We start from the raw sequence: 27,100 nt of genomic DNA, 5'->3' as shown, positions 1-27,100 counted from the left end.
TGAGACCACTAGGTGTCACGTTAGAGCTATGATTACATATCACTACTGTGGGTTCTCTGCTCATGGGAAAAACGTGGTGGATGGAACCTTTAGAGGTTTGGGGGTTCTACATAAGTTAAATGAGGATGATGATAATAGCCCTTGATTCACAGAATTTTGAGGGATATCTAGGAGATACACGAGGATTACATGAACTACCATAAGTAAAGCATTTAGCGCAGGGCCTGGCACTTGGTGAGGAAACCCTCAATAATTCTTAGTAAACTCATTCATCACCAGGGCATTCCTATTATCTATTTTGACAAAAGATAGGAAATACAATGGTTTTACAATATCTATGTATCAAAAAGATAAATTCTGCTGCAGCAGAGGGCTAAGAAGCTGCTCGTGTTTACAAGAGTTTCTCAGCTGTAGGTATATCTTAGTAACAGGTTGATCTGGACCTTGCCCGTGAATGATGGAGCTTTGGAATCAAGAAAAAAATAAAATAAAAATAAACCCCGCCGTCTCTGCGGTCTGATGGGTCTGAGGCTGAACCACAGCTCTACCACTTGGCACCTCTTTCCCACAGCGCCTGCATCTGTGAAATGGGGATAATTATGTACGTATATGACACCGTTGTTGTACAGAATGGATCAGACAGGGCCAAGAAGTGCTCAGGACGGTGCTCAGCAAATCCTAGTTATGTGACCTTGAGCTAGTTATTTAACTTCTGGAAGGCCTCTTCTCTGGATCTGTAAGGTAAGGTTAATACGCACTTTTCCGCTGTAAGAAGCAGGTGAGGGAGATTCTGGAAAAAGGGGAAAAGCAGCTCTCCCTCCTCCCCACTCTGACTCTGAGTTATTTGCCTCTTCTGGGCTAAGGGACTCTTTGGACCCACACCTTAGTGGGTGAGGGCTTGAGCTCTCCTGGGGACCTAACACAAGGCTGTCAACTTAGTGGGCTGGACCAACACCGGACAGCGCATCCTGGGGTGAGCCTGAAGCTCAGAGATCTGTGGGCGTGAGGACAAGGAAACTAGACACAGAGACGTGTAAGGAGTTGAGATACACGTGCAATGGCCCAGCCCTGGCCATGAGCACCGAGAGCTGCCTCAGAAAGGACTTCTCTTACTCTAGATGCTTTACTAGTCCAGACTTACGTTTTTTCCAAATTTGAGAACCATTTTTTCGGCATTTATGTGGTCCAGAAAATTTGGATGGTGTTTTCTTCTTCGATAATCCTCTTCAGTAAATGGAATCTCAGAATCATCCTATGAAAGACAGAAAGCCAGACTTGAGACATAAAGCTTAGAGCTACGTAAAACTTCCAAGCCCCAAATGTTGCCTCAACTGTGTTCCGGAGAGCTCAAAGAAAGCATCGGAAAAGCTACTGCTTACTTTTTCAGTGATTCAACTCCCTTTAAAATGTTTTAGCTAGCCAATGTTATCATTTATACTTACTTTAAGCAAAATAAAAAATTTAAATGTCTTTCTTTTTTTTTTTTTTTTTCCTAAGCCTCCACTCCCAACTTTACTTTAAAAAGCATGTAACTAAAGCGGCAAGGCTGAACACTCATCCTCTGATTTTTATTTTAGTGCTGTATCACTTGTAGCCTACACAGAGCCACATTTTTAAAAAATTTTATTTTATTATGTTATGTTAATCACCATACATTACATCATTAGTTTTTGATGTAGTGTTCCATGATTCATTGTTTGCGTATAACACCCAGTGCTCCATTCAGTACGTGCCCTCTTTAATACCCATCTCCAGGCTAACCCCTCCTCCCACCCCCTCCCTCTAGAACCCTCTGTTTCTCAGAGTCCATAGTCTCTCATGGTTCGTCTCCCCCTCCGATTAACCCCCCTTCATTTTTCCCTTCCTAATATCTTTTTTTTTTTTAACATATAATGTATTATTTGTTTCAGATAAATGTCTTTCTTTTAAAGACATTAAATAACCCATTTCTTTAAAAAAAAATTTATTTTATTTAAATTCAATTGATTAACATATAGTGTATTATTAGTTTCAGAGGTAGAGTTCAGGGATTCATCCGTTGCATACAACACCCCGTGCTCATTACATCATGTGTCCTCCTCCCAGTTATCCCACCCCCAACCCCTCTGCCTAACCCCAAACCCTCAGTTTCCTAGAGTTAAGTCTCATGGTTTGTCTCCCTCTCTGATTTTTGTCTTATTTCATTTTTCCCTCCCTTCCCCTATGATCCTGTTTCATTTCTTAACTTCCACATATGAGTAAAATCATGTGATAATTGTCTTTCTCTGATTGACCTATTTCGCTTAGCATAATACCCTCACTTCCATCCACATCATTGCAAATGGTAAGATTTCATTCTTTTTGATGGCTGAGTAATATTCCATTGTGTATATACACCACATCTTTATCCATTCATATGTCGATGGACATCTGGGCTCTTTCCATAGTTTGGCTATGGTGGACATTGCGCCTATAAACATTGGGATGCAGGTGTCCCTTTGAATCACTATGTTTGTATCCTTTGAGTAAATAAAATAACCCATTTTCTTTTTTTTTTTAAACCCATTTCTTAATAGTTCTTGCAACATATATAGTTCCGTATTTTAATCTAACTTGTGGGTTTGTTTTTTTTTATTTTCCACATTGCCCTTTCCCCTCAAATCAACCTTATGTTACTAAGAGCATTCCACGTGTAAGTGTCAAGTCCAGAGTGGACAATATCCCCAGAGGGAAGAAGGTTGCTTCTTCTAAGCAGGGATGAGCCCTTCAGAGGTCTCCTAGCGGACTTCTCTCTGTGCCAGAGCCTGGACCACACTGATTTCCTGGGCACAGAGCTAGATGACATATCCCGGGCTCTCTCCCAGTTAGGTGTGGCCATGTGACTGGGTTTTAGTCAAAGGGATTTAGAGACGGGATGCTCATGTCTTCCATGCCTGGCTTGAAAACTTGCTGTGCATGATCTTTTGTGCCTTCTACCCGGGGTCTCTAGGCTTGATGTAGGTTTGCATAATAGTTCCAGAGGCCACTCTGGAAGATGGTGAGAGGAGCCTGGGTCTTGAATCAGAGTTGGGAGGACAATTCCTCATTCATCAGGAACACCTGTCATATGTTGCATACGAGTAAGGAATAAACTTTCACCATGGCTAAGACATTCTCCACGTTTGGGGTTTAGCTGTTACTCCCTGGCATTCTGGAATTAGCTTGCACACCTGCCCTTAGCCCATCGTTGGTGAGAGGAATGGGACCATCACGGCTCATTTGGATTCATAAGGCTTTCCCCCTGGAGCTGGGGATAGCATCCCCCTTCCCTGGCTCTCATGGGCAGTGTGACCACCTGAACAGATCAGGACTCTGCTGGCAAGGAACACGGGGGAGGAGGGGTGGCTGCCAGGGGACCAGCAGTGTCTACACCAATCCACGCTCATCTTTTTCTTTTGAGTTGCATAATGAAGTCATGGCTTTTCACCAACTCAATGGATTTCAGTTAACCACAATGTGTTGGGTGGTGTCTTGGCAGGATAAAAAGTACACTCAAAGTGGGTAATTTGAGGAGAGTTTAAAAACAGGATTATTGGGATGTCTGGGTGGCTCAGTCAGTTAGGCGTCTGCCTTCAGCTCAGGTCATGATCCCAGGTTCCTTGGATCGAGTCCCGCATCGGGCTCCCTGCTCAGCGGGGAGCCTGCTTCTCCCTCCACCTGCCATTCTCCCTGCTGTGTGCTCTCTCTCTCTCGTTCTCTGACAGATAAATAAATAAAATCTTAAAAATAAATAAATAAAAACAGGATTATTTACAAAGATGTGGACAGGGTGAAGAGGAATCAGATACCCTGGAGTCAGTAACGGGGTGCTCTGTACCACTCCTAGGTCCCGAAGTCAAGAGGAAGCCAGCAATAATTAGGGCCTAGAGACGAGGGGACAGGCCACCCCACAGGCACAGTGATGTTGGTTGAAGAGCTCAGCCTGCCAGTTCACAGGATAAATACCCTGACTTCTCTCTTCTCCTTTCCCTCATCCTCTCACCCCACTCCCCACTGGCCAAACCCAGTGGGCAGGAGAGGGCAAGCCTGCTTGCTGACCTAGCCTGTGAGGCCAGAGCAGGGTGGAGAAAAGTGGAGACTGGGTCTGAAGGGGCAGATGGGAAATGCCCAGCATGCAAAATTATTTTCATGATGCTCACCCTTTACCACGGGGCTAGTGGGGAGCCCCCCTTTGGACTCTCAGCACTGCCCATGGCATCTCTGAAAATGTCTCAGCTTTCTAGCCTCAAAGATATGTTCCAGGCTTACCCAGGTTTTTACTGACCCAAAACACAGAATCCAGTACCTTCCACAGTGTCCTGGAGCTAGTTGTACTAAAAAGCAGTGTTAGGGAGGAAAAACTGTATCTCAGGGAGGCCCAGGAGGGCTGCTGGTAAGCCATTTTTCATAATAACAGAGCTGAAGATCTGTCTTTCTTAAAGTCATGAGTACACAACGATTTTTTCCAGCTTAACATATCTTGTTAATGACCCCTACCTTCCTAGGACCAAGTTTCATCAGTTGTTAAGATTTCCCAATCTCTGATGCCCAACGGCCTCTCCGTGGATTTTTGTAGACATCGCTATATCTTTAAAACAACTTCCTCTTTCTGTGTCAGCTAAGTCCAGCTAGATTCTGTTACTTGCAACCTGAAAGCCCTGATTTCCACTGATGCCAAAGTCTTCCTCTGCCCCACACCCTTCAATTAGATTTTTGGGGGACACACTGGCCTTCAGACCAGCTTGGGCTCAGTTTGCTTCCTTGCCCCTAGAAAAGAAGGAACCAGTCATCTCTATGACCAGACACTGAGGACAGATATTCGAATTTCCTCTTCCAACCATAACCACAACCGGGATGATGAACATCTCTGGGCAAGGAGCAGTCATAGGCCTTAAAGAAGTCATTAAGGGGTTTCGCTCAAATGGTCTTATTCAGTGTTTGTGTGGGGCTGAGCAGCAAAGAGAGCCACGTTTGCAGAGCCTCACATTTATCAGATCCTCCGATCCCGTCCACGTTTGCAGAGCCTCACATTTATCAGATCCTCCGATGTCCTGTCCTTAGAGATTTAGCTGAGCTCAACTCATAATCACAAGGCACCTGTAACTTGCACAAAAATCCTAAAAGAGACTCTTAATGCAACTGTGTCTCAAATGGAAAACTGAGGGGTGCCTGGGTGAGGCGGTCAGCTGAGTGTGCAACTCCCGGTTTCAGCTCACGCATCCCGATCTCAGGGTCCCGATCTCAGGGTCGTGGGATCGAGCCCCACGTCGAGCTCCGTGCTCAGTGCGGAGTCTGCTTGAGTTTCTCTCTCCCTCTCCCTCCCCCACCCCACCCCCCGGCTCACTCTCTCAATAAATAAATAAATCTAAAACAAAAAAACAACAAAAAAACAGGGAAAACTGAAATCCCACCAGGCTTTCTTCTGCTCCCAGTGTGTTTCTACTACGTTTTACTTATTTGTGAACTTCTACACTGACATAATTTCACATTTATGGAAAGTTTGCAAAAACAACATGGAGAACTCCTATACATTTTTTTCCCTCAGATCCACTGATTTTTAAATTTTTATCACATTCTTGGGCGCCTGGGTGGCTCAGTTGGTTAAGCGACTGCCTTCGGCTCAGGTCATGATCCTGGAGTCCCGGGATGGAGTCCCGCATCGGGCTCCCTGCTCGGCAGGGAGTCTGCTTCTCCCTCTGGCCCTCCCCCCTCTCATGCTGTTTCTCCCTCTCTCTCTCTCTAATAAATAAATCAAATCTTTAAAAAAAAAAAAATTTTTATCACATTCTTTTCTTATTGTTTCTCTCTTTCTCTTTGTATGTATATTTTAAGGACAAGTACAAATTAAAAAAAAGAAGCTTCATTCTCCCTGTTGACAACGAGGGAAGAGGTTTCTCTCCCATCCTTTTTTTTTTTTTTTTTTAAGATTTTATTTATTTATCTGACAGAGAGAGACACAGCGAGAGAGGGAACACAAGCAGCGGGAGTGGGAGAGGGAGAAGCAGGCTTCCCGCCGAGCAGGGAGCCCAATGTGGGGCTCGATCCCAGGACCCTGGGATCATGCCCTGAGCCGAAGGCAGACGCTTAACGACTGAGCCACCCAGGCGCCCTCTCCCATCCTTTTTTCTTAGAGCATTATACTTTAATAAAAAGTTTGTAAGTTCTTTCTCTGTCTCTTTGAGATGTATGTGGGTTTTTCCCCCCTAAGATTTTATTTATTTATTTATTTGAGAGAGAGAGAGTGCGTGAGCACACCAGCAGGATAGAGGGAGGTGGGGGCAGAGGGAGAGAGAGAATCTCAAGCAACCCCCCTGCTGAGCATGGAGCCAGATGCAGGGCTCGATCCCAGGACTCTAAAATCATGACCTGAGCCGAAGACAAGAGTCGGACACTTAACTGACTGAGCCACCCAGGCGCCCCAAGCATGTGAGTTTTTTTAGAAGCAAAATATGCCTCTTGCCAGCTTTCTAACCAGGAAAGGTCTTCCTCAAGGACCTGGGAGATACCTCTTTGAAATGTAAACATCAAGGGAGAGAGCACCTCTTGTCTTCCAGTTTCTGCGGGAAGGTAGAAGCCTAACTTTGCTGCACATCTCGTGCTTAGCTGCAGAACCAACTCCTGTCGTAAAGATATGAAAGATTTGTTTTTCCTCTGCATAAAGCCAATTAGCTAACACAGATGGCCACCCAAATTACTAGGTGAATCTAGGATGAACTATCTGTGACAGATGGCGCTGTCAAGTCCCCTTACTCAAGAACTAGTTATTGTTGATCAGGAAACATGTATGCAGTGGACAGAATCCGCTTGGCTATAGAAGAAGGTGAGACTTCCTTCTATCTTTGCAATCTCTTAGCGGACTGCCCACGACGTGCATGACATTCCATTTTAATGCTTGTTAAGTAATAGAGCTGTTTTCTTTCTCTCCTCCCTTGTGGAGGGATTTTCCGGGTTGGGTGAAGACTTTGTTTCTAATTATATTTCCCCACAGCATGCACACGTTATTTCTTTTTTCTGAACCATTTGAGAGCAGGTTGCATACCCTGTGCCCCTTTTCTCTTAACTTTTCAGTGCGTATCTCCTAAGCACATTCTCCCATGAAACCACAGTATGGTAATAAAATTCAGGAAATTTAATATTGATGTAAATAATTTTATCCAATCGACAGTCCATGCACCAACTTTGTCAACTGTCCCAGTGATGTCCTTTACAGCGCTTTTCCCTCCAGCATAGGTCCAGTCCAAGATCCCATCTGGCCCAGAACTGCCATGTCTTGTTCATCTTTATTTGGAGCAGAGCTTCGGTTTTCTGTCCATAAATACCTCATTCATTCCACTGCAGTTGAATTTATTCATTTTGGGGGGTCATATTTAGCATTACTAGGTCCTGTTTAAGAACTCTTCCCCTGTAAGTTCTATTAATTTTTCTTAAAAAATGAAAAAGTGGGGCACCTTGGTGGCTCAGTTGGTTGAGCAACTGCCTTCAGCTCAGGTCATGATCCTGGAGTCCCGGGATCGAGTCCCGCATTGGGCTCCCTGCTCAGCAGGGAGTCTGCTTCTCCCTCTGACCCTCTCCCCTCTCATGTGCTCTCTCTCTCCTCTCATCCTCTCTCTCAAATAAATAAATAAAATCTTTTTAAAAAAATGAAAAAGTGTTGGTTTTTACTTTTAATTATGTGCTCCATCTGGAACTGAGCTTTTTGTGTGGTGTGGGGTAGAGAATTTTGGGGGGTGATGGAAACCCCCCGAAATTGGTTCTGTCTTGATTGCTATGGTGGTTACATAACCGTGTGTATTTGTCAAAACTCATAGAACTATCCAGGAAAGAGGGTTACCTATACTCTGTGTAAGTTACACCTTCGTAAGCCTCACTTCAAGCCATCCTGAGCTGTCAAGGAAATAGAAGTTAAAGCCATAGTGAGAGGATTCAGACTTCCCACAGGACATAGGAGCTAACACGGCAGCCATTTCCCTGCATTTTCTTTTGGGGGACCCATCTCTTCTCCACTCTCAGCCCATGTAGTTTAGGGGCTGATACCCCCTGCCTCTAGAAGTGAGTCTATAACCCCAGGCCTGGCCAGCCCGAGCTCCGTGTTCCCCTGCCCAAAGTGACTGGTTTGAGTTTAGGCCCCAAGACTTGGACACACAGCATATTCCAGTCCTGGGGTGGGACATGACCAAAGTGGAAAAGGGAACTGAAGCTCTGGGCATGTAAGCCTGGGAGCTGCTGGGGGCTGGCAGGAGGGGGAGCCGCCCTGAGAATGAAGCCTACTCAGGAGGAAAGAAGCCACAGAAGAGAGAAAGAGAGTAGTGAGCTCCGAGGACATTAAGCTTCTAGCTCCAGCTGTGCCTGAAGTCCACCTTTGGACTTACCAGTTATGAGCCAATACATTCCCATTTTGCTGAATTCAGTACGAGTTAGTATATAAGTGAAGGAGGGAGCACAACCTGGCAGGCCTGCAGCTGGTCAAGTGACCAATGATTGTTTTTTTTGTTTTTTTTAATTTTTATTTTTTTAAGATTTTATTTATTTATTCATGAGAGACAGAGGCAGCAGGAGAAGCAGGCTGATGCGGGACTTGATCCCAGGACCCTGGGATCATGACCTGAGCCGAAGGCAGACGCTTTACCGACTGAGCCACCCAGGCGTCCCGACCAATGATTGTTTTATAGCAGACACTTCACTGGACAGTCTGCGGGAAGGAACCAGAACAGGAGTCAAATGACCCGCCTGGTCCTTGAGGTGATGGCAGCCAGATGGAGTGGGTGAGTGAACTTTACAGAAAAAGACAGAAAACCGCAGGTCTCCGATCTCAAGGATCTCCTGGTTCACCAAGGGAGAGACGATTAAACAAACAAATGGCCTTTGATGCAATGTATGATAAGTGCCTACATATTTCCTCCTTATAAGTAATGTGTTCCTTGATTCTAGCATGTGCCATTTCCCTCCGCACATTCTGGTCTCTGAAGGTAGGATGTGCCTTGCGATCAGCAGCTTCTTACAGTGGTGCTCAGCCAGGAAGTACTGACGCCGTCCTTGCTGGCACCTGGGTGACCTTGCGCACAACTGATATTGTCATCCCTTCCAATGGAATTAGGCACTGCACCTGTTTATTGAACTGTCTTTCTAAATGTCTTTCACAAGATCACACTGTAATTCAGCACCGAAGTGAAAAGGTGGTTCACGGGCACGAAGGCACTGGGGCAGAACGGTAAGGGTACATCTGATATCCGTAAAGAAAGTAAACAGCTCTGGAAGACCGACTCTAAGTCCACACTCTCCTGCAGAGGAATAATCATGTGCTTTACGGGAAAGGAAGTAAATGACACGAGGCAGCTTTCATACTGAGTTATTGTGTGGACAAAGACAGGACGTAGGGGTGAGTCACACACCTGGCCTCTGAAGATGAAGGGGTTTGGGGTTCCCATAACAACTCTATGGGGCATCCATTTTCCTTTTCATCTCTGCACGAGAAGGTGTAGGACAGAAATAGAGGTCTCAAAATGTCTAAGAGAGAGCTTTTTCAGATAAGAAGTCTAAGTGATAAGTAAGCATGGTTACGGTTTAATAGGTATCCTTTATCTTTTCCTTCCTAAGTGGCACATAACACAGTGAGCCCCTTAGAATTGAAGGTGCTTAGAGACGCTGATTTCTGTTCAACACTTATAATGGTACAGGGTTCAGGAGGGCAAGATTATACGGTGCACTGTAGAAAGTTCTCTCCACACACAGATCACAAGGTAGTAAGGGCGAAAGGTTGCATAAAGGAAAAGCTGGTGTAGGGGTGCCTGGGTGGCTCAGTCGGTTGAGCATCCGACTCTTGATTTTGGCTCAGGTCTTGATCTCGGGTCTCAGGATCGAGCCCCACGTTGGGCTCCTCACTCCGTGGGGAGTCTGCTTGGGATTCTCTCTCTCCCTCTTCCTCTGCCTTTCTCCCCAGTCACTCACTCTCTTTCTCTCTCTCAAATAAATAAATAAATCTTTATTTACAAAACAAAAAAGGAAATGCTAGTCACTACTTACAGGGTCCAGGGGTTTGGATCGTGCCCAGGTCATCACCGTGGATACTAAAATAAATACCTTGCGCTTCTCAAAGTGGCTGACTTCTTCATTCAGTGCTGTAGGGCCAGAAAGTAGAGCAGTTATATGTACCCACAAAGACCTTGTTTTCCCCATCATGTGTGGGACTTAAAATTAAGACGAGTGTCACCTCTGTGCTTCCCTGACCAGTCCCCCTGCCCTCACGGGTCTTGGCACTCTCCCTCCGGCTACCCAACCTCTACTGAGCCTAGGCTCCCAGGTTTAACCCTCCTTCCTGCCTCCTGGGCTGTAGCAGCGTGATTTCACTTTTGGGGGCGGCCAGTGGGAGTACTGATGCTCGCTGGCATGGACTAGAACAGTTCACGGCCTTTCCTGCATCCTTACCATTATGACATGGGTACTACTATTATTTCTGTTTTGCAGATCAGGGAACTGGGGTGCAGTTTGCCCAGAGGTATGGAGGAGAGGTGGGGGGCACAGTCCGATCCCGGCAGCCTGGTTGCAAAGGCTGCGCTCTCCCCACTATGCTGCGTGGGGAACGGAGCAGGGGGCCCTAGCAAGGTTGGGGCTGGGGCCGCAAAGGCCCCAAATCCAAAGGTAAGACCCCCTGGCAGTTCTGTGTAGCTTGCGCCACTGTGGAAGGAAGTAATTTGGGGGGTGCCCACCCTTCACATTCCCCCTGGCCTGCTGCGGGCACTGTGCGCCGTGGCCAGAGGGCTAGGGTCCGGCGGGAATGGCTGATTATGAGCATTCTGTAGGGATTGGAATTGACAACAGTGGTGGATGGAAGGATGAACATCGGATTTCTAAAGGGTTTGTCACCTCTAGGGGAGGAGGGGGTGGGCTCTCCACACACTGAAGCATTAAATCTCCTTAAATACGTTCGGCATGTGATCCCATTAAAATATTTTTCATGACGTATAATTTTCCAGAAAAAAAAAATCTAAAGGGAGGTCTAATTAACTTGTCAGAGGAGCTAAGTGACACAGTTGTCATGGTACATTTTTAGTCTCAGGAGCTGATTCCCTAAAGAAGCAGAACAGTAAAAGGCTGATACCCTGAATCCAATGAACGTGTGGAGTCGGGCCTTAGGTGAGAAAGCATTACTGAATTAAGTCTGAGAACACGATGTCCATGTATTAATCTCCGACTCAAGTGTTAATTTTAGTTCCATTTTCATTCTATTAACAAAAATGGCTTCTTCAATTCCATTTTGCCCTTTTGCCCTTTTGGCTCTACTATGCTTCAGACTGGCCTAGTTTGGGACGGTTTGGCCCACTTAGAGATCCTCAAAGTGGGTTATCCTTTCATTTGTGATCATTTTAATGGGTCTAAAATAATCTCCTTGTTCACTTGGAACAAGCACATTTTATCCTTATATGCAAATGGCTTCTCTTAATCCTAACACTTGCTTCCTTTCTCTTGTGTCATCTTGTCTTCCTTGGGCAGCAGCTGTGAAAAGCAAGGCAGGAGAATCCTTTTCAATTAAAAACATTTTAAAATTACTTAATAAAACATTAGTAAGAAGTAAGACATATATCCTTTGCAAAAACAAAAAAACAAAAAAACCCACAACAGGGGACGCCTGGGTGGCTCAGTTGTTAAGCATCTGCCTTCAGCTCGGGTTGTGATCTCAGGGTCCTGAGATCGAACCCCCAGCTCTGTGTCAGGCTCCCTGCTCAGTGGAGAGCCTGCTTCTCCCTCTCCCTCTGCCCCCCCACCCCCGCACCACTCGTGCTCTCTCTCTCAAATAAATAAAAATCTTAAAAAAAAAACCCCACAACAAACATACAAAAAAAGCCCTAAACAAAAACCAAACCCCAAATCTAAGCTTGTGCACATCAGGTAAAAGGACAAAATTCTTTTTTTTTTTAAGATTTTATTTATATATTAGAGAGAGAGAGAGAGCACAAGCAGGGGGAGTGAGAGAGGGAGAAGCAGGCTCCTTGCTGATCAAGGAGCCTGACATGGGGCTCGATCCCAGGACCCTAGCATCATGACCCGAGCCGAAGGCAGATGCTCAACCAACTGAGCCACCCAGGCGCCCCGAGGACAAAATGATTGAAGCCCCACCAGGTCCACGTCCGCCCCACCCTCAGGTGACCCTGATGGCAGGATGAAGGCCTCTGATTATTACTTTCTTGCAGACACAAACACTCTGTTTCTCCAAAATGAGGTAAAACAGTTAAAACCTTTCCCCCAAATAGAGAGGCAAAATTTTCTTAGTTATTTAAAGCTCTTCATTAGAATGAAGAAGGAAGGCAGTAAAACCCACTCCATATTAAAGCTCGTGAAAGGAGATGCCGTGTCAAAGTCTGGGAAAGCATTATGTTCCCTCGAGGGGCAGTGGGGGCTCCTAGGAGGAGCTGCAGCTCATCTGTCACAGCAGGAGGGCAGTGGCTAAGGTCTAAAATTCATAATCAAAGCACATCCATGCAGGCATTTTTATGCATTAAAAGGTACAAGTGGGTTAAATGAGGTTCCTTTTGGGGCATAGGGATGGAGTGGAAGGGAAATGCAAGGAATCATAGCTTTTTATTCTAAGCCCTACTGTGCTTTTTATTTTATTTTACTTTATTTTATTTAAAGATTTATTTACTTATTTTAGAGAGAGAGAGAGAGAGCACGGCAGAGGGAGAGGGAGAGAGAATCTGAAGCCGACTCTGCCCTGTGTGTGAGCCTGATGCGAGGCTTGATCTCCCAACCCTGAGATCACGACCTGAGCCGAAATTAAGACTCAGATGCTTAACTGACTGTGCCACCCAGGTGCCCCAGCCCTACTGTGCTTTTTAATTTTCAAAACATGTCCCAGGGGTTATTTCAGAAAAAAAATGTTTAAACATTGCAAGTATACATTATATAGAAAAATCAATTTTCAAAGCCTGACAAAATAAGAACTCAATAAATGTTAGCTCTGATTGCGATTTTAAATGGTGCAATTATTTTAGAAGGTGCAATTATACATCATTTGTAAATATTTGCAAAGGGACAAAATGCAGAAAGTTGGCTTTTCAAAAAAGCTCTGCTTCAAAAGATGATACAATGTTCGTGTTTTTGATTTGTTTCTCACTGGATGAAATGTAGGCACAAAGTTATAAAAGGGAAGTCAAACATTCTAAACTCCTGAGGAATCCCACATATCCAACACACAGTACTTTTCCATCATTTCCCTGGGTATGGTACAGCCTTCCTGAGGCTGCATTCCATTTCTTTGAATTTAAGCCAAAATATTGCTTTGCTGTTGATTTTATTCAAGGGTTGGCAAAGTAGTGCCTCTTTTTATAAATAAAGTTTTATTGGAACCTAGCCCATCATTTACATATTGTCTGTGGCTGCGTTCTTGCTACAACACGATAGTGGTTGGCTTGAATAGCCAAAAATATTTACTCTTCGGCCCTTTACAGAAAAATTTGCTGACCTCTGTTCTAATCTGCCTGAAACAAAAAATACTGATGTGAAAAAAATATCGAAATGTAAGGTGCTCTGTGTCTTTTTGGCTGTCCTGCTAGTCTAGGATGGTGATTCAAATAAGCTGATAAGCTTTCACTTTTGCTCCCGACTTAATTGAGAGATGAATCATAACAGCCCCAAATTGCTAAACATCACCTTGTTCTCTTAGACCTGTGGTCCTTAGAGTTCATTACAGTTTTGAAAGCATTCTAAACATGCAAGCATTCTCCCCGAGCCCTCGCTGATGTCCCCTGATAGCAAGGGGACATTTGTTGAATCAAATCCTCACAAGAATAAGTCCTCCCCTCTTAAAGGCACATCCACCTCTTGATACCTTTCTTGTGAACCAGCCATCCTCTGTCCTGCATTAAAGTTCCTCGTGTGTGCTTTAGCTCTTCCATGGGACAGCAGGGACCTTAAGGGTATAATCTGTCTCATTTGTCTTTGTATCTTCCCAATGCATTCAAGCCCACCTCCTTAAGCAGTGCCTGTAGGATGAATACAGGCTGAATTTTGAAAGTTGCCGTTTCTATTCAGGATTAAAAAAATTCTACTCTGGGGCGCCTGGGTGGCTCAGTTGGTTAAGCGTCTGCCTTCGGCTCAGGTCATGGTCCCAGGGTCCTGGGATCGAGCCCCGCATCGGGCTCCCTGCTCCAGGGGAAGCCTGCTTCTTCCTCTCCCACTCCCCCTGCTTGTGTTCCCTCTCTCGCTCTGTCTCTCTCTGTCAAATAAATAAATAAAATCTTAAAAAAAAAATTCTGCGGAAGCACGCATTGTTTAATTAATTCAACAAGGGGGCCATTAAGTCTCAGGTGGCTCTAAGGCCATGGCAGTTCCCATAAGCAAACCAAAACCTAGGTCTGTAAATGCCGCAAGGTTAGAAAATCAAAACCTGGGGCGCCTGGGCGGCTCAGTTGGTTAAGCGACTGCCTTCGGCTCAGGTCATGATCCTGGAGTCCCGGGATCGAGTCCCATATCGGGCTCCCTGCTCAGCGGGGAGTCTGCTTCTCCCTCTGGCCCTCCCCCTCTCATGTGCGCGCTCTCTCTCTCTCTCTCAAATAAATAAACAAAATCTTTAAAAAAAACAAAAAAAAAAAATCAAAACCTGAGGACCACCAATCACGACAGCGACCAGGCCCTTCCAGGTCGGGCAAATGCTTCAGCCATAGCCAATCGAATAATGTCCTTGAGTTGCTCTGTAGGACCTCCCCCTGGCTCCTGTTGGTGGAGCGCTCCTAACCATTTCCAACGTGGGAGCTCTCCTGAATCCGTTTTTGCTCAAATAAACTCCTGAAGGTTTTCCTAGGCCTCAGCGTATCTTTAACACAATCCAAAGGCATCTTCATTAGCTTGATTTCATTTCACGTTTCATATTCCGTCTCAGATCGGTTTCCCCGTGGCAGTAATTTGCCTCGTGGTCATTAGATGGTTCTAAGGGTAAGGAAGTTGCACAGAAGTGCCGCTTTTGGAGAGAGAAGAGAGCGGTTCACTGACCAGAGACTGCCCAGATGGCCTCCTCTGCTTGCTGTGGGTTCTCAGTGATGTTATAAACGATGACGTCACACTCCAGGAGGCGCATGAGAAGGTCTTCTCGAGAGATGGTCTGAAAAAGAGAGTTGACAGTCATTTGTTGTGAGCAGCTAACCTTAACATTTAGCCGGAATGACAGTTTCCAAATGAGATATACTGCAGATGAAGTGTCCTTCAGGAAACAGTTGCAGGATTTCTATTTAAAATGAAATTTTGGCTCTCTTCTGTGTGTAGTTTCCAAGTAACAAATAAGTTTATGGAAATAGCTGGGAACAGATGATTTAAAAATTGCATAATGATCTTAGGTACTATTTCTGCATGCTGTTTAAACCCCAATTCAGAAGGGAAGAATTACGACACACTGAAAGAAAATGTGTGAGGCATTTGAAACTAACTCCAACTCTGCGCAAGATTATTCGAGCCATTATATATCATGAGTCACTCACAAGGGCTGATGAGTGATTAATGAGGATTGTTTCAGAATCCTCAAGATGGAATTAATCGGTCCTCTTTGTAGATGTAAGGTGCCTTATTACAGCTGACAGTTGGGAATATTTTAAAAATACAGAAACTTTTAATGGGTAAAAATATAAATTCTTACATTAGACAAAAGTAACTTTGGTGATCGTCATGTTTTAAATAGTTATTCCTTCCTGTGTGGATGTTGGCAGGTTTCCTAGGAGTGCCCTACCTGGGGCGGGTATTATGATAACCATCAGAGGACCCTGCATTTCCAAACCAGGATTTGCACTCACTGTTAGTCCAGTTATCCTGAGGGGCAGATATTCCCCACAGTTCCTTGACAAGTTGCATTAAAGCAGAACATTTCAGGCCAGACGTGATCTCTTACCACGTAACTTGGTTAAAGAACAAAAGCAAAGTGAGTGCCTGTCCATATAGAGAGGACTACCCTGGCAGGGTTAATGCATCCCTGTTAAACCCAACCGTGCAGACAGCCAGTTTCCCCAGCCCGGTTCCCTACGGCCTTTGGCGTCCAGCTGTACTCATTTCCGAGGGCTGTTACTTAGTGTCACAAACTGAATGGCTTAAACAACAGAAATTCATGTTCCGCAGTCTGGAGGCTACAGATGTTGCTGTTTGTGATTATAAGGCTCGAGACTGTTGCTGTCTTGCTGCCAGCCTGAGACTGAAGTCACCCTTACGGGGAGGCAGAGCCCAGGAAGGGGCAGGAAAAGCAGCAGCAGCCCCTGGATCACGCCAGCCCTGAAACTGCATCTTCCTTGAGACCACCAGCCACATAAACTGAAGAATTTCCTTATTTGCAAAGCCAGTTTGCGTTGCCACATTTCCCTAGCGCTTGCAGCCCCCAAACAGCCCAAAGTGATAGAGAGAGCAAGGTCCTTAATAAAAACAAGGTGTCTAAAAGGCAGAGGGGTTTTGCAGAGGAGTGTGATGAATTTAATTTGGGGCATATTGATTCAGAAGTGCTGGCAGGACTTCTGGGGGGAACGCACTAGAGGGCAGCTGGATTTGGAGGTCAACAGGGTTGGTGACAGATTTGAAAGGTATTGGATCCTATGGGGGAGCTCAAGCCATAGGACTGGATAAGATTGAGGAAGGACATCCATTAAGAGAAAGGAGGGGGCTCTGGGGAAAACAGCATTTAAAGGGAGCCTCAGATGCACAAGGGAAGTGAGGCTGTGGAGGCTGCAGAAGGGGGAAGAAGACTTTCCCCTGGAAAGCCAGGGAAGACAGGACTTTGGGAATTAGGAGCTCTGTGGTGACACTGGCCAGGGCATTTCCTGTGACGTGGTGGGGGCAGAGCCTGCTGGCACGGGACTCCCAAGTGGCCGGGAGGGCAGTAGTGAGGCCGGCGAATGTGGCAGTGGTGGCCCGGGGCCGGGGGGGGAGCCAGCAGGGAGGCCACATGCAGTGTTTTTGACACTTGGAAAGATGTGAGCATGGAGCGCGTGGATAGGCGGAAAGAAAGAAGCCGGTGGTTGAGCAAAGCCCCTGGAGAGTGTGAAAGCGGGTAAGTGGTGGAGAAAGTTTCCTCGGATGGCGGGAGGGGACTTGCTCATTCATTTCACAAGTGTTTTATTGAGGGCTACTTTCTGCCAGTCAATGTGCTCGGGGCCAAAGATGCACGGATGAGCAGGAGAAAAAGTCAGGTGCAGTGTCTATTCTCAAGGGGCTGATGGTTGTAGTCCGGGCCACCCACAAGAGACAGACAATAACCATGAAGTGTGACAGGTGTGATGATGTAGGCAGGTAAAGGTGCTATGGGAGTCAAAGAAAAGAGCTCAGGGGCGCCTGGGTGGCTCAGTTGGTTAAGCTACTGCCTTCGGCTCAGGTCATGATCCTGGAGTCCTGGGATCGAGTCCCACATCGGGCTCCCTGCTCAGTGGGGGGTCTGCTTCTCCCTCTGACCCTCTTCCCTCTCGTGCTCTCTGTCTCTCATTCTCTCTCTCTCAAATAAATAAATAAAATCTTTAAAAAAAAAAAAGAGCTCAGTATCGAAACAGGGAGGGTAGAAGTAGAAATCACTGAGGGCTTCCTGGAGGAGGTGACATCCTGAGTCAAATCCCATGGATGACTAGGACTAGGTGGGGTTGGAAGAGGAAAGGCTGTTGCGCGGTGCGGTGTGTGCAAAGCTGTACGGTAGGGTCTGAAGAGCGGCAGGCCGGGTGATGAGAGGGATGCCCCTCTCGGAGGTATGCAAATGTTGCAGGGTGAGGATTGGGTAGCATGCGTCTCGGGGGAAGCAGTGAAACCGCTGGAGAAAGGTAAAGGTGCGCAGAAATTAAGATGGACGCGCTAGTGCTTCAGCGAGGCTTGACTTTAAACTGAACACATTTCTCCCTTTCATTCTTGAAGGCTCCCCCTCCCCCCTTCACTTGCTTTTCTGTAGAATCCTTTGTTCCAGGACCTGGACACCGATATTGACCTCCTGGGGACCTCAGTGCATCCTTAGTAAGGGAGACGCGATGGCCGGGCCGGGCCAGGCAGGAGACCACCTTGAAGACGGGAGGGGCGAGGATGGCGGCACCGACCGGATTCTACGCGAAACCACTCAGATCCTGTATTTTCTTGTAAAACCTCTCAGCCTTTTCCCCCGGGTGTGTCTGCAGTGTTTGGTTTTCTGTTTGGTTTTGGTTTATTTTTTTCCAAGTTTTTATTTAAATTCCAGTTAGTTAACATACTGTGTAATATTAGTTTCGTTTGTTGAATTTAGTGATTCATCACTTACACCTAATACCCAGGGCTAATCCTAACAAGCGCCCTCCTTGATACCCATCACCCATCTAGCCCATCCCCCGACCCATTTCCTCTTTAGCAACCCTCAGTTTGTTCTCTATTGTTGAGAGTCTCTTATGGTTTGCTTCCCTCTCTCTCTTTTTTTTATTTAAAGATTTTATTTATTTATTTGAGAGAGAGAGAATGAAAGACAGAGAGCATGAGAGGGAGGAGGGTCAGAGGGAGAAACAGACTCCCTGCCGAGCAGGGAGCCCGATGCGGGACTCAATCCCGGGACTCCAGGATCATGACCCGAGCCGAAGGCAGTTGCTCAACCAACTGAGCCACCCAGGTGCCCCCCCTCTCTTTTTTTTTTTTCTCTTGCCGTATATTCATCTGTTTTGTTTCCTAAATTCCGCCTATGTGTGGAATCATTTGATATTTGTCTATGACTGACTTGTTTCACTTAGCATAATACCCTCTAGTTCCACCCACGTCATTGCAAACGGCCAGATTTCATTTTTTTTGATGGCTGAGTAATATTACAGTGTATATATACTGCATCTTCTTTATCCATTCACCGGTTGATGGACATTTGGGCTCTTTCCATAGTTTGGCTATTGCGGACATTGCTGCTATAAACATTAGGGTGCAGGTGCCCCTTCAGATCCCTACATTTGTATCTTTGGGGTAAATACCCAGTAGTGCAATTGCTGGGTCGTAGGGTAGCTCTATTTTTAACTTTTTGAGGAACCTCCATACTGTTTTCCAGACTGGCCGCACCACCTTGCATTCCCACCAACAGTCTAAGAGGCTCCCCCTTTCTCCGCATCCTCGCCAACATCTGTTGTTTCCTGAGTTGTTCGTTTTAGCCATTCCGACAGGTGTGAGGTGACACCTCATTGTGGTTTTGACCTGTATTGCCCTGAAGATGAGCGAAGTTCAGCATCTTTTCATGTGTCTGTTGGCCATCTGTATGCCGTCTTCGGAAAAATGTCTATTCCCATCTTCTGCCCATTTTTTCACTGGAAAGGTCTGCAGTTGTGAAGGCATTGGCCTGCTGCAGCCTCCTTTGCCTGGCAAAGTAATAAAACTGTCGTTCCTCTTTATCCCCAAACTCTATCTTCGTGTTATATTTCAGCTCCAGAGCACACAGGTGGGTTTTCCACAACAGGAGCACTGTTTCTCAATAAGACAGCAACATAATGATATGTTATTACTGAGTGGTTTATTACCAAAGGAGGTTTCTCTTTCACAGAGGTGAGCACCCACCATGGCCCAGGGTCGTTGGGGAATGGAGGGTAGAATGCATTTTAAACACAGCTTAGAAAAAAAATTTTTAGGGGGGTTGCTGAGGGATCGGGAGAGAGAGAATCTTAAGCAGGCTCCGCACACAGCACAGAGCCCGACGTGGGGCTCGATCTTACAATCCTGAATCATGACCCAAGCCGAAATCAAGAGTCGGACGCTTAACCAACTGAGCCACCCAGGTGCCCAAAGTTTAGAAATTTTATGAGTCTGAAATACAGATTAGATCCATCCCTTCTAAGAAAATCTAATTTAAATTCTTTGCTCCAGGCAAGGCACATTTGAAGTGAAAACAGTGATTGTTCTCCATCAGAGGAGAAAGACCTGCCTCGACCTGCCCCTCACCTTCTCCCCACCCATGTTTGCGGGAGAAGGAGAAGCAAAGAATAAGAGTGCACTGTGGGGGGCGCCTGGGTGGCTCAGTTGGTTAAGCGACTGCCTTCGGCTCAGGTCATGATCCTGGAGTCCCGGGATCGAGTCCCGCATCGGGCTCCCTGCTCGGCAGGGAGTCTGCTTCTCCCTCTGGCCCTCCCCCCTCTCATGTGCTCTCTCTCACTCTCTCTCTCTCTCAAATAAATAAGTCAAATCTTTAAAAAAAAAAAAAAAGTGCACTGTGGGGCGCCTGGGTGGCTCAGTCAGTTGGGTGTCTGCCTTCGGCTCAGGTCATGATCTCAGGATTCTGGGATCAAGTCCCGCATTGGGCTAGGGCCCTGCTCAGCGGGAAGCCTGCTTCTTCCTCTCCCCGCCCCCTGCTTGTGTTCCCTCTCTCGCTGTGTCTCTCTCTGTCAAATACATAAATAAAATCTTAAAAAAAAAAAAGAAGAGCGCATTGTGAAGGTGTTGGAGCTCGAGGTGACTCTGCCCTTGGTCTATTCTTAGCAAAAGCCACCTGGACTTACACTGTATGTCTCCACGGCAAAGTTGGGCCGGACGCTTTCGAGCTTGGAGAGCGTGCCCACAATCTGGAAGGTGCCTTCCTTCAGTTTGGCTGATGAGGCTTCCGGCATGGTTGACTTATTTTCATCTTCTTCTTCCTCTTCTTCTGTAATTTCTTCAAGGGAAGCCCCGACTACGCAGTTAGACAGAAACTGCAAGAAAACATAAATTTACTAAGAAAATACTAAGAACAACGTAGAGTGAGGGCAGCCAGTGAAAGGATTCTAAAAACCGACCTTTCTGGAGGGCTTGCTAGAGGTACCAGACGCGCACAGCCAGTGGGTTATACGGTGGTGGTAGTTCACTGAAATTAGCAATAACCGCGGTAACACAGTGAGGTGGGTACTGTTACAACGCTCTGTGTTATAGATGAGGAACCCAGGCTCAGAGAGCTTACAGGACGTGGCAAGGATATGTGGCTGGGCAGGGCTGCAGTCACCATGTTGGTGTTGCCTAATAGAAATGGAGAAATGTCATGCTATCCTCTCTGGTAAATTAAACTGGCTAGCAGCCCCATTAACAGAAATAAAAGGAAACCAGTGAAATGAATTTAAATAATGTTTTATTTAACCCAACAGATTCATATCCATATAAAATTATTAATTAGATCTTTTATATTCCTTTTTGCTTATACTAAGTCTTTGAAATTCAGTGTGCATTTTACACTGAGGGCGGGCACACCTCCATCTGGACTTGCCACATTGAAATGTTCTATAGACGCAAGGGGCCAGTGGCTACGTTATTGAAGAATGAAACAATCAAGTTGGCAAAAAACAAACAAACAAAAAAATCAAACCAAACCAAACCAAAACAAAACCCAAAGAGGGGCGCCTGGGTGGCTCAGTCCGTTAAGTGTCTGACTCTTGATTTCAGCTCAGGTCATGCTCTCAGGGTCATGAGATCCAGCCCTCCACTGGGCTCTTTGCTGGGGGCATGGAGCCTCCTTAAGAGTCTCCCTCTTTCTCTGTCCCTCTGTCCCTCCCCCATCACCTTGCTGGCTCATGCTCTCTCTCTCAAAAAAACAAAAAAAAACAAGAAAAACAAGAAAAACAATCAAGTTGGCAAAATATTGTTTTTTATTTTACAGAAGTTATCCTTGGGAGTGGTTTATGTGATGTTAAAGAGTTAAAGAGTACATGTGTATATATATATGTCATGTTAAAGAGGTAGAATATACATATATATATAGTATATATATGTAATGTGTGTATATATATGTCATGTTAAAGAGTTAAAGAGTATATATGTATATATATGTAATGTGTATATATATATGTCATGTTAAAGAGTTAAAGCGTATACATATGTAATGTGTATATATATGTCATGTTAAAGAGTTAGAGTATATATATGTATACATATGTAATATGTATATATATGTCATGTTAAAGAGTATATATATATAAAATATATATACTTAAACATATATAATTATTTATATATAAATAAGAATGATTTTAATTTACATGTTAAACATTATGTAAGTAGTCATGGCATTATCACACCTTGGGAGGAAAGACATACAAAAAAACCCCAAACAAACCAGAAGTCCCACCTCATTTATTTTGATAACAATCATTTCGAGTTAGTAATGCAAGCTTGTCAGGTTCAACCACTTATGGGACTCTATCTCTACCAAGTATGCCGTATATATTTTCATTTCTCTCTCAAACATACACAGTCAATTTTATTACCCCATTTCACAGTTGAGGACATTGATGCCTGGCTCTAAGGAACTTGCCCAAGATTGCATGGGCAGGGAGGGGGTGCAGTCGGACCTCCTGATCCCCAAGGCAGCACATGGACCCCACGGCCACCCTACTCCCCCCCAGGGATGAGTTGGGGGGCGGGGGCCGGGGGGCAGGTGGCTTTGCCCAGCTGGGCGGGGAGCCTGAAGACTAGAGACCCAGCCTCCACTTCTTTTATATGCTTCATATTCTCAGTCCCGTGTTGATTGGTATGGAGAACAGTAATTCCCTAAAATTTCAGAACTAGACGTCCACATGAGTCAAGGAATAACCAAAAAATTCTGTTATTGATAAGCTTTTGGAAAAGATCTCTACAAACTAAAAGAAAATCTTTTGTTCTAAAAATATCATGCTGTAGGGGCGCCTGGGTGGCTCAGATGGTCAAATGGCTGCCTTCGGCTCGGGTCGTGGTCCCAGGGTCCTGGGATGGAGCCCCACATCGGGCTCCTGGCTCAGCGGGGAGCCTGCTTCTCCCTCTGCCTCTGCCTCTCCCCCTGCTTGTGCTCTCTCTCTCTGTATCTCTGTGTCTCAAATGAATAAACAAAATCTTTAAAAAAAATATTATGCTGTAAAAAAAATAACCAGAGCTCAAAAGGGGGTAGAGAAAAATGTTAAATTCTCTTGCCTCCCACCCTCTTAATCCCAATCAGGTCCCCTCCCTTTTTAATATAATCCAGGGGGGAACCTGGGTGGCTCAGTGAGTCAAGCATCCAACTCGTGATTTCATTTCAGGTCCTGATCTCAGGGTAGTGAGATCGAGCCCCTTGTTGGGAGCCTGCTTGTTCCTCCCCCTTTGCATCTCCCACACCACCTTCCACTTTATGTTTGATTCTGCTTTGTTAATTTATGCAACAAAAATCAGTGGAGTGCTGACCACATGGGGCACCAGTGAGCTGCTGAGCAAGGCCACCTTCCGACTTTCATGGGTCCTTTCCTCCAAGATAAAAAAAATTAAAAATTATATTTTGTGACTGTTGCCATAAAGACTATTGCCATAAAGACCCACCATCTTTGACTCTAAAATTTCATTTGCTTCCTTCTGATTTTAGAAGAGATTAAGACATGTTTGTGGGCCGCTAAGTCTCGTGGGCCCTGGGCCCTGGGCCTGCTGTCCTGGGGCCTGATTCCCTGCACCCTCACCTCTCTGTCCTCCGACTCTCACCTTGGCACCTTTGTCTCTGCTGTGCCCTGAGAACCAGCTCCTCTGGCTTGATCCTCATGCTGGGGTGTGAGGGTAAGGGGCAGCTTTAAGGAGAGCCCTTTCCTGAGACCCTAAGCAGCCGCCCTCTCTCACCAGCCAATCTTCTACTCTCTTTCTTTCAAAGTACCTATCACACACCTAAATACCGTGGTTGTTCAAAAAATCACTTATCGTCTGTGGGAGGGGCAGAGAGAGAGAGAGAGAGAAAGCATCTCAAGCAGACTCCCCTCTGAGCTCAGAGCCTGACGTGGGGCTCGATCCCGTGACCCTGAGATCAAGAGTTGGAGACTCAACCGACTGAGCCACCCAGGCACCCCTATTTTGAGACATTTTCTGCATACAGATCATCTCTATTTATTTCTCTATCTACCTGTCTATCTACCTATTTTCTCTATATTTGTATCTATCTTCTTGAAAGACATAAATCACTTCATGCTACACCTGTCTTTTTAATGCTTCCTTTCTTTAAATAAACTTATTTTGTTACGTATTTTTTTCCAATTGTATCCTTGTCCTTTCTCTGTCCCTCTCCTCTATTTTTTAGTAATGTGGAAGATATATCATGTGTTTTTAGTCTCTCCTAGTAGATACATATCATATACACTGTACATACTGTTAAAAAACAAGATTCAATTGAGAATATTTGATGATCTAATTGGCTTTACTAAGTGATTCATGAATTGAACAGCAATCCCATCTAGCAAGTAGATGGGAGCCCTGAGAAGCTGCACAAAATGGAAGGTTTTTATGGGAAGGTGGGTGGGGTGAGGAGTTATTAGCAAAAAAAGGATTGTTTTAGGAAAGTCACCTTCCCTTAGGGAAGGGGGGGGTCTTATGCAGATTACCTCATCTTCCTTTGGGGAGTGGAGAGAGCCCTGTGACAGATAACCTCATTGATGTCATCCAGAGAATTCCAGACTTATTGTCTTAAAATTCCACTCCTAGAGAGGTTGAAAATTACAATGAAGTCTTGGTTTGCTGTCCTGGCAAATGACTCCACCTTGGGCCTTGTGGCTTCCTTTTTAACAACACAATCACATATACTAACATATATATTTCTGCATGCCAGATATATGTAAAATATACTATTTTACATATAAATTAACTATCTAAATCTATATATTTTTTTACTGATCAACTTTAGATGGTGTACTGGCTTGAGTAGTGGCCCCCTACTCCCCACCCCCATTTGGAAATAGGGTCTTTGGAGATGTAATCAAGTTAAAATGCAGTCATACTGGATTAGAATGGGCTCTAACCCAATGACTGGTGTCCTAAAAAGAGGGAAATTGGGACACAGAGGTACTTGAGGAGAACACCATGGGGAGACAGAGGCAGAGGTTGGAGTGATGAGTCTACAAGCCAAGGGATGCAAGAACTTCTGGCAAGCACCAGGTGCTACGAGAGAGGTAGGTAGGAAGCAGAATCTCCCTCGCAGCTTTTAGAAGGAACCAGCCCTGCCAACACTTTGATTTTGGGCTTCTGGCCTCCAGAACTGAGACAGAATAAACCCGGGTGTTTTAAGCCATCCAGTTTGTGGTAATTTGTGATCGCTAGGAAACCAGTATAGATGGTATGCACTGTAGCCACATCCTAATTCGGGTAGCATGCGTTGTCTGAAAGTGCCATCATTAGCCTCACAGAAGTCTGCCCAGGGTGAGGTTACACTTCTGGGTAGCTCCAGAGGGTAGAAGTGAGATGAATGAGTCTTGCTCAGGGAAGTGATGAAATTATAGCTTTCTTTCGACTACTGAGTATTTGAAGATGAAGGGTCTCAGGATCCTCTTTTAGAATATCCTCATTTCCCAGGGCTAACAATGAAGAGTGGGGAAGTTTAGTGGGACTCAGGGCCCAAAACAGTGCCTGGCACATAAGAGACCCTCAAAATGTCTGTGCAAGGCATGGATGAATGAATATGCTTGGTTAAGCGACATAACCACTGGACTTACCTGTCAGATGTCTGCTTCAGATGCGGTGGTGGTGGGTAAGGAGAGCCCAGTTAGGCGGCCGGAGACCTGGGCTCTGTGTCCAGGTCCGGCCCCCAACTTGCTATGTGATCTGGGGCAAGTCCCTTTCTCCCTCTGAGCCTCAGTTTCCTTTCATTAACGGGGAGGACCCAGCGCTGGGCCGGCGATCTCCAAACACCTGGGCTTCCAGCTGGGGCTCTGCGTGCGAACTGGTGCCCAGGACGAGGGACCCTCCTTTAGGGGAGGCCCTGACAGCGTCCCGTGGCGCAGAGCCTCGCTGGGTTCGGGGGCCCGGGAACCCAGGGGCGGGGGGCTGGGGGCTGGGGGCTGGGGCTCTATCTACTCTGACCGGCCGCTGCTCACCTTCCCGATGTTCCCGCTGCTGTATGAATCCAGCAGGTTTATAAACACCCGCTGGATCCGGATAACTTTCTCCGTGGCTTCCTCTTCTTCAGCCATGCTGGGGGCAGCACTGGTTGCTAAGGGGAAAGCGTCCCTCTGGTTGCCAAGGAGGTGGGGCGGGGCGGGGCTGGCTCTCCGGGGGCGGGGCCTAGGGCGCGAGGGGGGCGGGGCCTAGGGCGCGAGGCGGGGCGGGGCCTAGGGCGCGAGGCGGGGCGTTCCCGGGGCGGGGGCGGGGCCGCGGGTCTCCCGCGCGGGGTGGGCGCTGCGGGGCCTGGGGGCCCCAGTGGCCCCCCACCCCCGCTCTGCCTGGCTCCACGCCCAGTGCCCGCCCGCGGAGCGAGTCCTCTTTCGGAGCCTCCCGGGGCCTTGCCATAGGGGCCACGCGACCCCGGCTCCCTTTCGTCTCTTTAATTCTGAAACTGGAACCGCCCCGGGTTCACGAGACCCGGAGGCCTGAAAATACTGCTGAATCTGCGGAGCGGGGAAAGCCCGAAGCCCATTCCCCTGAGGGATCGCGTGACCGGGAGGGCGTGGCAATCCTGCGGCGCCGAGAGCAGCTGTTGCCATGGAGTTCTGGGTCCAGGACGCTGCAACGACAGTCCTCACTGTGCAGCCAGTCGCCTCTCGGCCTGTGGGGCTCGGCAGGCCCCGGGGCTGTTCGGTCGCAGTTCCGGGGAGACCTCGGGGCTGGGCAGGGGTGGCGGCGGCCGGGGGCCATGGTGCCCGGCGGCCATCCACATTCACAAAGGGATGGAATTTAGGCTTTTGACCTTTCCAAATGAGGTTAGACATGCAGGTGCCCAGATAAACGGACAAATTAAAAGATGAAAGATGACATCCAGTTTGCCTTATCACGGGACCACAAATGTCCTTGGGGACATCCTGCCCTTATCTTGGAATAGTCAGATTCTATTGAAATACTTCGTGCTCTGAACAATAACTTGTTAAATATAAATATTTAACGCATACAGCATTGGGGGGGGTAGTTTTTTGTATTTTTTTAAACTGATTGCCTTAAAAAAAAACGGATGTGACCCAGGGGCTCCAGCCAGCTTGGAGGCTCTGGGCACTCAGCAGATCTGGCCTTGAATTCCAGCTCTGCAGCCATTTGTTAGCGATTGGGACGATGTTTTAACCTTACGTCAGCTGTTAAATTGATGTAAAACACGAGTGAACTCACCAGCCTAACATGTTGTGCTGTTAGGATTGAATAAGACATATTTGACAGCCTTCACTGAAGTGGTGTCCAAAGGTGAAATTGCTTTTTTTTTTTTTTTAAGGTTTTATTTATTTATTTGACACAGAGAGAGAGAGAGCACAAGCAG

General features: G+C 46.3%; 1 protein-coding gene across 1 annotated transcript in view; it reads right to left on the bottom strand.

The window, feature by feature from the left end:
• The window catches only part of AK7 (adenylate kinase 7), a 69,465-nt gene extending 43,244 nt beyond the window's left edge, over nucleotides 1-26,221 (bottom strand). The window contains exons 1-5 of the mRNA XM_064571543.1: nucleotides 25,737-26,221; nucleotides 20,421-20,609; nucleotides 14,980-15,088; nucleotides 10,018-10,112; nucleotides 1,142-1,252 (exon numbers count right to left, since the gene is read on the bottom strand). Coding sequence (XP_064427613.1) covers nucleotides 1,142-1,252; nucleotides 10,018-10,112; nucleotides 14,980-15,088; nucleotides 20,421-20,609; nucleotides 25,737-25,832 — 600 coding nt within the window. The 5' untranslated portion in view covers nucleotides 25,833-26,221. The remainder of the gene's footprint in view (nucleotides 1-1,141; nucleotides 1,253-10,017; nucleotides 10,113-14,979; nucleotides 15,089-20,420; nucleotides 20,610-25,736) is intronic.
• Between the last annotated feature and the right edge of the window lie 879 nt (nucleotides 26,222-27,100).

The sequence above is a fragment of the Mirounga angustirostris genome, unplaced genomic scaffold (genome assembly GCF_029215605.1).
Source record: "Mirounga angustirostris isolate CCGP_5_RB_7025 unplaced genomic scaffold, mMirAng1.0.hap1 SCAF_9, whole genome shotgun sequence".
Classification (NCBI taxonomy): domain Eukaryota; kingdom Metazoa; phylum Chordata; class Mammalia; order Carnivora; family Phocidae; genus Mirounga; species Mirounga angustirostris.
The sequence above is the reverse complement of the archived record's forward strand: the minus strand, read 5'-3'. Positions and strand labels throughout refer to the sequence as shown.